Here is a 12,981-nt window from a genome sequence, read left to right as displayed (position 1 = left end):
GATGGCGTGAAGGACAAGAGGACTATGCTTGGTTTTGGTTTACTCCGTGGTAAAGCTGATCTACATTTAGCTGATGTCAGTGATTAGGAAACATGCAGACCGATGCAGTTTGCACCCTGCATGTTCAATGACCACCAACCCAGGGCGATCATTATTTGCTTTTTTAACTTCTCAAAAGAGGGAAATTTATAACTTGTGTACAAAAACTGAGAAGCAAACGAGGAATCACGTGATAGCTAATGATCTAGAAACTCTAATGACTCCTGACCCAGGCTAAAAAAAGCAGTCAGGACATAAAAAAATATCTTATGGGAGGTTCATGTTATGAAGCACCCAGTTCTTACTCAGTAGGTCTTTATTACTTAATGAGAATCTCACCGTTACCCAAAGAATGACTCTTTAATTAAGTAATCAAAGAAATGATTCAGGCTCTATGTAATCAGTAATAAATGTTCAGTGTCTGCAGAGTCAATCAGGAATTAATGGATGTATGAGTTAGATCAGATAATATTGAGCTAAACTTTACCCAGTGATTCACTAATATAAAAATCTCACTGCCAGTAAATAAACATCTACTCTAAATTTCACTAATGAACAGATTATCAGCTACCAGGTGATTCCTGATTTGCTCATTATGCTTTAAAACAAATCATTTTTTCCATTACGTGTTGACTTTCTCACATAAAAATAGTCCAGAATACAAAAAACCTTTACGTTACAATGGAGCTCATTAAACAAACCCAACAAAACAACAATCGCATTAGAAAAATGAAACTGTATCATTTGTATTTCAGACTAAATGCCTATCTGTACAGTTTATAAATGGTTTATGCTGGACATGCAAAAATCATGGTAATCATAACAACTCGGGCTTTTTCATAAAAACATATTTCACAGGTGTGAAAGTTAATGCTTGGAACCAGTGGTCCCACATCTCTTCTTCTTTCTTAGTGCTGGGAAAACCATTTTGTCAGTGTTTGTAGACTTTACTAAAACTCTGCAAAAGCAATAACCCACTTATGAATGGTTGAAACTGCTTTCATGGCTGCACTGTTATATCAAGTGGAATGAATCTGAAATCTCCACTCCTGTGGATTTTTATAACGCCTCTGCACAGTGTGGGCTTTCGAAGCTTGAAGTGGCTCGATAAGTGTGTGCACAGGGCCGTGTTATCGTGGCCCGGCAGAGGGACAACGAGAAAGATGTAAAAACCTGAAACGAGAGAGCTGTTGACATCTGTCTCCCTCTCAATCCAGAACATGTTTGGGGAGAAGCCTCCAATCCCGGAATACAAAGTAGCAGCCATTCAGAAATCTCGCTTCATCCTGCTCCACTATGGAACCTTCAAGGCCGGCTGGGATTGGTTAATTCTGCTGGCGACTTTCTACGTGGCCGTCACTGTGCCCTATAACGTGTGTTTCACAGTCGGGGGAGGGTGGGATGAAGGCAGCGCCTCACGCACGCCCAGCGTCAGCGACATCCTCGTCGAGATCCTCTTCATTTTAGGTAAGACAGTGTGCCGTCTTCTCATGTTGGTGCTTTCTTCTAACCATCCATAGAACTTGTTTCCTTTAGCAAGAAGTCTTAGAAAGACTGGACACACCTACAAAGTAGGAACCAAGAAAATGAAACCTGAATGTTTTGTACCATTGTTTAACAAATGCTGAGGACTTTTCCTTCACTCTGTAGTCTAACTCGTCACTCTGTCAGTCTGCTTCTTGGTCAAAAGAAATGTGTTTTTGGCTCATTTTGCTCCTGAAAAATGATGGTGGTCTCACTCAAACTAGACAAGAAACTGTGTCTCAGTAGGGTGTTGTGGAGGTTGTAGGGGTCAAGTTGTGCTTTGAATTTTGAAAACATCTCCAACAATCTCCAGCAAAGTCTTTCCACAGTCTTTCAGAGCTTCGCCTCAATCTTCTGTTGCCACTTGCTGTATCTCATAAAATACAGCATCTTAAATCAAGAAGCTCACACTGACGTTTTTGGACGAGAGTCTAGACTTCCACTGGTCTAGTTTCCATTCCTTGTGTTTCCTGGTCTCCCTCAGCCGTGGTTTTCTTAGTAGCCTTATAAGCTTAATGGCCTGATTCCCATTCTCTTCCAAAAAGCTAATAAAATAAAATGTGTGCGCTGCCTAGCGTCTGTCAAGCATTAATGAGGCCACTGATGAATATGAGAGGCTGTTAATCGTTGATTTGATTCTGAGGCTGGTAACTCTGCAGCAAAGGGAGCTGGTAGTCTTCCTTTTGTCTTCATGAGAGTCTGTGTCCTTACAGCAACTGATCATTTTGGAAGAAACTTTAAGAGTTCTTCTGTCCTGACCTAAATTGATAAAGTAACGATGGACTTGCCATAATATGAATGAATACAATAGCAGTTGAGCTCTGTTTCCTGTATACCAAAAAAATACCTTGACACAGCAGAGCGGAGGCTTAAACTACAAATAAATACCATCAGTGGACTGCTGAAAACTGCCACCTGTTGTATGAACTACCTAGTATCCTCTTTATCAGCTCTGTAGCTTTATTTGCTGCCTCTGCTAGCATAGCTTTGCATTATTCACATTTATCTTTTACTGGGCCTTGGCGCAGGCCTTCAGTTCATCCTCTACACACGGACTGATTTATAAATGGAGTGATGCTTTAAAGTGACAGGTATCAGCTCAGCAGATATCACATTTGAAAAACTAGAAAATTTAATGCTTATAATATCCTCATTTTCTGAGATATAGGAGCTTTAAATATTGTGAAATGTCCTGCAAAACAAACTGAACTTTCAGTTATTCAAAGATCGGCAGTTTAGTGCAGGATGAACAGGTTAGCATGCCGTACTGTGGTCAGTTTACAGTAATGCACTGGTGCACAGCAGCTGACGTGTTCTTCGTCAGAGTGAGTTGACACAAATTTTAATTTAAGCTGGTGTTACTCACTAACTTCCTCCTTTTAACCAACTTTATTCTTTCTCGTGCAAAGGCAGCATATAAACAGCATACTGCACGTATAGAGGATGGAAATCAGCCAAGATAGCTCATCTGCTTACATCTTATTGAATTCATTCACCCACAAAGAGCAGTAAGAGTAGCAGCAGCAGGAGCACAGGTCAGCTGTACACTAAGAAAATCTACTGGAGCCCACAATAGAAATCATTGTGAGCTGCAATTCTTTTCCACACTCTGAGCCACCACAACTGATCTTAGGGTTCCTCCATCTGCTGCATTCAGCTTTAACTGCATGTTCTTGTTTATGTGTAGCAAACTAACCCATCTACAATGTAGCTGTGCTTTTGTTGAGAATCTTCCTTTTCTCTTCTAATGTTCCACATTAGTTCAGTTAGCTGCATATAGAAATAGCTGTCCTGCAAAGAGCTACTTTGATAGGTTCACTACATTTCAGAGCTTGTAGTTTTTCGCTTTTAGTTGAGTAAAGAAGTTGAATCAGTACATCCACTTTTACTGTGGTGTTTACTTGACACCTGATACTCTAACACAACCTCTTAACAGTCCATCTCTGACACAAACCATTTAGGCTTCTCCATCTATCAGCCACCATCATTTCAAGGCAGATTTCTTTCCCCTCTCAGAGGGTTTGAACAAATGTGGGTGGGCGTGCTGTGTACACACTCAGAGCTGTGTGCATGAGACGACCGTATTGGGGTTGTGCTCTCTCTTTGACAGTATAAAAATCAAAGAAAATACGCAAAATTTTGTGAAAATAAAAGTGAAGCCTGCACTTTTGGGATACTTGAACATTTTTGAAACTCTGGCCTTGTTCAATAAATTCAATAAATTCAAATTCAATATGAACAATTGTAACAGCAAATGAGGAAAAACACATTAGGCCAGCTTAAGAAATCTCTTCAAGTGTTTAGAAACAAAAAGAAAATGGCCTGAATGAGTGGGTGTGCAAAGAAAGTTTTACTGGCAGTGTAACTGTTGCAAAATTCTTTTTGATTATATTAACTGTCTGCTGATGGGAAGTTAATCAAACAGCCTTTGTCTGATAGGCATGTGACTCCTAATAGAAGTTCTGATTATAAAAGTTCTGTTCAAGTTTTTAATGATGAATGGAAAAGGAGGGAAAAGGATATGAGCCATTCCACAATAAGCCATTACATCTGATTGTTAAGTAATTTCCCAGAAAACAACAGGCCTCATTGTCCTCGGTCATGTCCACCCTAACTGCAGGAAACTTACATGAGTGCTCTTCAGCAGACAATTTGTGTTAATGGGAAAAAAGTGAACACAAGCTCTCCATCAATAAACTTATGTAATGAAATTACACGAGCCACCCGCAGTTAAATGTCTGACTCCTGTCAGTCGATATCCCATTTATTAGGACTAATAGGCCGTGCCTATTTATTGATACATTCACCAGCAAACAATAGTGGATTGAAATAGTCTGCCGGGACACCTTTTATTCATTCATTTCGTTCCTTAATACCATGCAGTAAAATTAAAATCATAGAGCAAACATTGAAGAGCTAATCATGACTGTTTGTCTTTTTTTGTTGTCGTGTTGTCCTCATCTGTTTTTTTTCAGCAAGCTTCAAAGCCTTGGCTCTTTGAATAGGATCATATCATACTTTGAAGGACTGGGTGGTGCAGTTGCTGTGTTTAGCTGTATGTTGTGGTTCTTCTGGAAACAAGTCATCAGAAACCATCTTGAAATTCCCCTGGTTGTTCAAAATGCCCTACAGCTAGAAAATCACTTACCCTGAGAGAGTGAGCTGGTTTCTATTGCACTTTGCTGATGTCCGTTCAATTAAGCTATATATATATATATATATATATATATATATATATATATATATATATATATATATATTAGAGATGGACCGATCCGATATTACGTATCGGTATCGGTCCGATACTGACCCAAATTACTGGATCGGATATCGGTGAGAAATAAAAAATGTAATCCGATCCATTAAATATCAAAAAAGCACCTCACAAAGCTTGCTACACGGCGTAACTCGGCTCATAACCGTAGCACGTAGCAGCAGTATGCCTCACGTGATAGAGCCGCTGTGTGTATTTGTAGCCTAGCTAGCAAACCAGCATTTCATCTCCGAGGAAGTTTTCCCAGAGAGAAGTAAAGCAAGTGTGTAAGTTCATCTCTGAATGTTTGTAAAGCATTCCCACCTTAAGCTTAACAACCGATATATGGAGCGACTGCCTCTTCTTGCTGCTACTTCAATCGTGAAACTGATCAATGATCAGCTGATCGGCTTTTCTGTCGAGAGTCTGTCTCTCTTCTTAGTTTTTGGCCCACTTCTCACCAGAAAGAGGAAACCAGCGGCTGAACAACAGCAGCACTATTAAGCTTGATAAGCTGTTGTTAGAATTTATTTAATATTACTTTCTACACCAGGATCCTTTTCTACGTAGCTGACGGCTGGTAACTGTGCAGGGGCGGATCTAGCAAAGTTTAGCCAGGGGGGCCGATAGGGCACGAACAGGGAAAAGGGGGCACAAAGACATACTTTTCTTTCTTGTTCTCATTTAAAATGTCGAGCTTTTAATAAATAATTATCTGACTCTTACACCCAAAGTTTTAATCTGATGTAAAATATATAGAAGTCCATTACTGTATATAGTAACTGTTAAGTCTAATATACCCTAGTAAGCTATAGTACTTTTTCCTTTGGGAAGATACCATCTGTGCAGTCTGCAATTCTGTTGAAGAAAGATGTTGAATCTATTTAATTATTCTTGAAAAATAATTTATTTCTGTGCATTTTTCCCCCTGCATCAAATTAAATTTGATTACATCGATTAAGCATCATGAGCTGGAGGGTGGGGGGTGGTTCCCTATTTTTTTTTTGCTGGGAGTTTGCAACCCTATTAGTTAGGTTGCTTGATATTTCTGCTAAGTACTCTTTAAAATACCAGAATAGGGAGTATGGTGCAGGTTTAAGTTTATTAGATTGATCAGTGTTGCTGAACTATGAAATATTTTGGGCGCAGTGTATTTTTTACATACAGGTATAACAGAATAGCTTTAGTGTTGTTGTTTATTTAAACTTGAGTATAAACTTATACAAAATGCAGCAATATATTAAAAAAACGTTTTATTGATTAAAAAACACACTATATCGGATTCATATCGGTATCGGCAGATATCCAAATTTATGATATCGGTATCGGTATCGGACATAAAAAAGTGGTATCGTGCCATCTCTAATATATATGTGTATATATATATATATATATATATATATATATATATATATATATATATATATATATATATATACAGTGTTGGGAAGGTTACTTTTAAAATGTATTCCATTACAGAATACATGCCCCAAAATGTATTCTGTAACGTATTCCGTTACGTTACTCAATGAGAGTAACGTATTCTGAATACTTTGGATTACTTAATATATTATCATGCTGTTTACAACTACATGAATGTACTATTGCTGTGATTTATTACTGTTACTGAAGGTCCGCGGCTCCGAACCGTCGTAAAGGGACCTCTGGCTAATACGGTGGGTTCTGTGTCGGCTCGTAGCTGAAAACTAGCTTTACTTTGTTGTCTGGGTCAACTTTGCCAGCAAGAGACAGAGAGAGGCGTTGAAAGGCTGCTCCAACAGAACTTATTGTTTTTGGAGGAAAACACGAACACGGTGTACAGTCGAGTCTTAATAGCTTACTTACAGCTGGGCTCGTCAGGCACTCTTCTTGGCTGCAGTGGTTATTATTATATTTACATGCTTCCAGCTCCCGTTTCTGCTCATGACAGCTCGTACTTTTCCTTTTTCTCCCTCCCTCGCTCACAGACACATAACGGGTATGGCAGTCCATTCTCCCTGCAGCACGGACTACACTGCGTATGATGCTACATTCTTTAGAGTTATACCTGTAGCATTCTGCCTATTAGCTTAGCACAACAACAACAACAGGCGCTCTCTCACCCAGGAAACACGCAGAGAGAGAGCGTCACCCTGTAACCATGGCAACCGTAACGCTGCCGCCTGGAACAACAGAACGTAGCTGTCAAACAAAACCCAAACAGTCCTGACCCGCCACAATATGAAACAGGGAAGTACCGCCGTGTAATCCATTTATTTCAACAAAGTAACTGTATTTTAAATACCACCTTTTTAACTGTAACGGAATACAGTTACTCATATTTTGTATTTTAAATACGTAACGGCGGTACATGCATTCCGTTACTCCCCAACACTGTATATATATATATATATATATATATATATATATATATATATATATATATATATATATATATATATATATATATCATGTTTTTATTTTTTTAGACCTCTGTTACAGACTGGCAATTTGTCCAGGGTGTACCCCACCTCCCGCCCTATAGTAGCTGGATGGATCCCTCTAATAAACAGTCTGATTATATTCTCACATTGCATGAGTTTATTCATTAAGCATCCAAGTCCAGCAATATTAGAGCTACTTTATCAGTCAGAGGTGAGCTTCAGTTAGTCATCTACCCGTTTTAAAGCCTCCTTAGTGTATTAACACCTGTGGTAACAGCAGACTGACAGCCTACACTAACTGCAGATGAACAGCAGCCAAAGGTGACTCTGGGGTTAAACTTGAGAAAATACTGCAAATTATTGGTCTGTTTTTATTCCTGATTTATTCCCAAGTAATGATATTGTTTAAATATGTGAAAATATATTGTGGGCAAAAATGTTTTGACACAAACCTGCCAGCCACCCTCGGCTGCTGGGTGTGGCTATTTATGTCTTTAATCCACTAGATGGATTATGCGCTTGAACTGTGAGGGGTATAAAACCGGACATATAGTGGTGATGTTTTAAAAACTGTACCTTTAAAAATAAACAACTAATGAACATCTGAATCTGGTGTGTTAACAAAAACAAACTATCCCTGTAATGGAAGTATCTCAAACTGTATCAACACACTTTTATTTCAAAAACATGATGAAAACTACCATAAAAGTAGTCAAAGGAGCTCTCACTCGAGAAGTTTCTTCAGTTCTAAGGTCTTAGAACTGAAGAAGCTTCTCGAATGAGAGGTGAAACGTCTTCAAGTAACTTAAAGAAGTCCAGACACTTTTCTTTGCAAGCTCCTTTGACTACGATGACCTGGATGACTGAGAACCTTCACTGACATACCATAAAAGTATCTTTACCCCAAGACATTTACATTTGGGGCTATAGAGCCACATTGATTCTGGACTAGCTCTCAACTCCACTGTAAACTAAAAGTGATTTTTGCTCACGATAAAAGGGAACGGAGCTTTTAATATCAGGTAGCAACCACTGGTTGTTGCTGACATCCCAGCAAAGATACCCCTTTGAAAATAAAGTTCATAAATTGTTTTTTAATACTGTGTTGTTATTTTTATTTAAAGTAACCCATGCATGCTGTGTGTATATGACTCATTGAAAAGTAGCTGTGCGTTTACCATGCATCACTGTAATTTAAGTGACACTTGATTACTGCTGTTGTTGTTGTCCTCTGCAGACATATTGCTGAACTTTCGAACTACATTTGTGAGCACGTCGGGTCAGGTCGTCTACGACGCCCGCTCCATCTGCGTTCACTACGTCACCACCTGGCTCTTTGTTGATCTCATTGCCGCCCTGCCCTTTGACCTGCTGTATGCTTTCAATGTCAGCGTGGTGAGTCTCCCCTGTGTCTTACTGTGTGTGCGTGTGTGTGTTTCTGTCTGTTGACATTTGTGTGTGACCACACCAACAGAACCGAGAATCAAACAGTGTGACAAATCAGCCTACGTAATTTAAACCCCAATAGTAAAGTTTAATATTTGAATATTGACATATGTTCAGTTTCCATTCATTTTCAGCACTAACACGGTGAAGGAAGTGAGCTTTTTTTTTAAAGGGAACATGAATGCATAATGTAACAAGCTCCCATGTGAATTCACCACTTCAACATGACGGTCCACACACTGCATGTCTCACAAACAGAAAAGATGAACTGATTACACACGCACATATATATGTACATATATACATATATATATATTTGTATATAAAGATTAAAAATGTTTGATTTCATGTGAGTGAATCCATTAAGGCTCCAACTTTTGAGTAAAACTACCAACTGTTTGAATAAATGATGTGTATTATATACAGTATCCCACATTACTGAGTATCAAACTTTCTTAATGATTCATTTGATTTAAGAAATACAGTGAATGAAATATTGCCAGAGCGCTGAGATTGCCTGTATCTCTGTGCAGTACTTTGGCGTCCACCTGTTGAAGACAGTCCGGCTTCTTCGGTTACTGCGGCTGCTGCAGAAGCTGGAGCGCTACTCACAGTACAGTGCTGTGGTCTTGACCCTGCTGATGTCCATGTTCGCCCTGCTGGCCCACTGGATGGCGTGTGTCTGGTACTTCATAGGTCGAAGGGAGATTGAGAGCCAAGGATCATCAGACATAGGTTTGTTCGCTCTTTTTTCATCTCTAGAAAGCGTTTGTGTAGATTAACTCAGTTACTGTTTTACTCAAGTTTAATTTTTGTGTTAGGTGTACGTTTCTGTGTAATATTACTTTGTACTTCTACTCTATTAAATTTCATTGGACTTCCTGACTTGTTCAACTAGTTATGTCACGAGTGTGAGTGTTGGGGTTGTTATTCAAAAAACCACAATGTATCACATAGTACTTGTTAGATTTATTAAAAAATAATAACGCAGTATGTCACATAATGTCTAGTTAACAATATGAGCCTAAGGGTAGAGTCCCACACACTCACACAATCCTTTATTTTAATGGGGACCCACATGCAATTTTACTTTTAGTGTTGATGAACACAAAGCAAAGAGACTTTGCAGAGATTACCACGGTGATTGGACTTTAGAAACATGTGCAGTGCTGTGGAAAAAAAAGTATTGGAGCTCTTTCTGATTTCTTGTATTTTACTAGATTTGTCACAGTCACAGATCATCAAATACATTTTAATATTACACAAAGATAACACAAGTGTATACAAAATGCACTTTTAAATTATGACTTATTAAGGAAGCAACGTTATCCAAACCTACCTGGCCCTAAGTAAAAAAGTAATTACCCCTTAAACATAATAACTGATAACTGATTGTGCCACTCTTGATAGCAAGAACTGTAAACAAGTGTTTCTCATAACAGTCATTAGTCTTTCACATCACAGAATTGTTTAAAGTCATCCACACTGGAGGATGAACGTCCTGTTCATCCTGCGCGTTTCTTGACTGTGAAAATGAGTTCACTGTACTTGGGGCGATCGTGGCTCAAGAGTTGGCTGTTCGAGCCCTGGCTCGGACAGTCTCGGTCGTTGTGTCCTTGGGCAAGACACTTCACCTACTGCCTACTGGTGTTGGGCAGAGGGGCCGATGGTGCGATATGGCAGCCTTGCTTCTGTCAATCTGCTAGCTGTGGCTACAACTGTAGCTTGCCTCCACCAATGTGAGAGTGAATGAATAGTGGAAAGCGCTTTGAGGGTCAATCACCAGTCACCAGATCTCAGTGGATGTGCAGTCAAGAAATCTGCAGCACCTGTGTGATGCTATCATGTCAGCATGAACCAAACTCTCAGAGGAATACCTCCAGGTCATTACTGAGCCTATACTTATGGGGGCGATCGTGCCTCAAGAGTTGGGAGTTCGCCTTGTAATCAGAAGGTTGCTGATTCGAGCCCCAGCTTGGACAGTCTCGGTCGTTGTGTCCTTGGGCAAGATACTTCACCCGTTACCTACTGGTGGTGGTCAGAGGGCCCGGTGGCGCCAGTGTCCGGCAGCCTCGCCTCTGTCAGTGCGCCCCAGGGTGGCTGTGACTACAATGTAGCTGCCATCACCAGTGTGTGAATGGGTGGATGACTGAATGTGTAAAGCGCTTTGGGGCCCCTTAGGTACTAGTAAAGTGCTATATAAATACAGTCCATTTACAGGTCATGCCATGAAGAGACAAGGCAAAGTGATCCAACCCAACTGTACTTAATAATTGTTCGATTAGTGTGCATTTGTTTACACATACCTTTGATGGTAAGTTGAGGGTGTGATGTTACAGCCATGTATTAAAAACAGAATATTAACAGAACACACTAAAAGGCTTTTGCAACAAGATGAGCAAGCTCAAAGATATATACTCAGAAAAACAGAGATATGACAAAGCAAACTGTATTGGTAATTGTAAAGAACGGTTCCTGCATCTGTAGACGGTAAACTTGTTGTTACAGTGCTTTTCTACTCATGCGCTACATAATGTGGTAGTGGCTGTGGCTTAGGTGGTAGAGCAGGTCACCTACTAACTAACTGGGAGGTTTGCGGTTTGATCCCAGTCTACATGCCAAATATCCTTGGGCAAGATACTAACCCCATGTTGCTCTCTGATGCATACATCAGAGTATGAAGTAAATGTCAGAAACAGCATAGAAAAAAGTGCTTGTGCGCACGTTTGTGAATGAGGTAAGTTGTGTAAAGCGCTTTGTGTGCTCAGATAGAGTAGAACAGTGCTATGTAAGAACCAGTCCATTTATCATCCAAACTGTTTTGCCTTCTCACAAACATCAGCGCAAGGGTCTTATTTAGATCTGTGGTGTGATGAGGTCCAGCTTTGCAAATTGAAACCTGGCTGTTCCAGTCTGCAAATATTCTTGGGCAAGATACTAACCCAGAATTTCCCCACGAAGCATCCATCAGAGTGTGAATGTTAGGCAGAGAGCTTTTTAATGTAGAAAAAAAGTACATAAATGAATGGGTAACTGAGGCATGTTGTATGTTGTTGAGAAAAAGCACTATAGAAGAAGCAGTCTATTTCCCAGCTCAGTACTTTCTGTCTACCCTTTTCACTCTGATGAACACTGGAGCAGCCATGGGTCAAACCACCAATCCTCCCAATAGAAAATGACCTGCTGTACCTCCTGAGCCACAGCCATCCAATGTCTTAAGCCTTTACATCTAGCTGTTTGTAACACCAACCACTGACAGTTGCCTTGGGTAGGCAGAGGCAGGCTAGCTGTCTCTGTACTAGGGTAACCAGCAGACATGGAATCCTCTAATTTTAACGTTGTGCAAGAAAGATAAAGTATATTTATTCTTTATCTCAGACAGGGAAGCTGCTTTTATGATAATATTCACTTTATGCCATGGTGTTAATCAGGCTGGAAAAATTCTCCCTGAAGCAAGTTAACGGCCCATTTCCTGTTTGTGGAGAGCTTTCAGTGACAGTTTTTAACTGTCATTACATGTTTCACACACATAATGACGATTGTGCTCTACTCAATTACACTGTAAGCACTGTCCTCAGGAGATTATTCTAGGCTTCCCAAATGGAAATTGAAATAAGATCTTGTCTCATTGTTTATCCACTTTGCAGTAATGACAAAGAAAAATCTAAATTCATCCTCATTCAACTTTGACTATTTGAGCACTCACCTAAGTTGTCTTGCTCCAAAGTATACCTATCCATTGCAAAGCAATAATAGTAATATTGTATTAGGAAGAAAGGCACAGAGGCAGTTATGCAGAAATACGACTGCGTGTGCCTTCGTTTTCAGCACGACCGATGCTTTTAATAAGACACAGAAACTTGAATCCCGTGGGTGACGTGAAACCCCGGCTTGCAATCTGATAAACTTGTGAAGATGTACAGACAGACTGGCAGTTTCCAAGGGTAAGGGGACCAAATTGTAATTTTTCCAACTCTGACCAGGGGCAAAGACCGAGTTGTGCGTTTGTGTGTCTTTCGTTTTGTTTTCTAAGCATCACACAGACACACACAAACAGACATTATGTATAAAATCCTGCAAACTGGCAGGTTTTTGAGGCTGGGGACCTTGCTCTGGTTAGTATTTTCTCATTTCTTCCTCCCTCCCTATCTTTCTGAGTGATTCTTACCAACCTACCTGCACTTATCTTTTCAGCTTAAGGACAAACAGTAACATTGTGGTCAGTTTATGTCATCAGCCTCTCCACTCACTATTCAGACAGACAGAGTCTGTCAGTCTGACCTTTATGTGACACCA

The 12,981-nt window shown here is 39.9% G+C and overlaps 1 protein-coding gene across 1 annotated transcript in view; it reads left to right on the top strand.

The window, feature by feature from the left end:
* The window catches only part of kcnh3 (potassium voltage-gated channel, subfamily H (eag-related), member 3), a 173,386-nt gene that overhangs the window by 129,489 nt on the left and 30,916 nt on the right, over positions 1–12,981 (top strand). Inside the window, exons 5-7 of the mRNA XM_006805841.3 lie at positions 1,257–1,506; positions 8,477–8,634; positions 9,219–9,420. Coding sequence (XP_006805904.2) covers positions 1,257–1,506; positions 8,477–8,634; positions 9,219–9,420 — 610 coding nt within the window. The remainder of the gene's footprint in view (positions 1–1,256; positions 1,507–8,476; positions 8,635–9,218; positions 9,421–12,981) is intronic.

Source organism: Neolamprologus brichardi, chromosome 16 (genome assembly GCF_056152115.1).
Source record: "Neolamprologus brichardi isolate AB-2024 chromosome 16, ASM5615211v1, whole genome shotgun sequence".
NCBI classification, from domain to species: domain Eukaryota; kingdom Metazoa; phylum Chordata; class Actinopteri; order Cichliformes; family Cichlidae; genus Neolamprologus; species Neolamprologus brichardi.
This window is presented reverse-complemented; position numbering and strand designations above follow the sequence as displayed.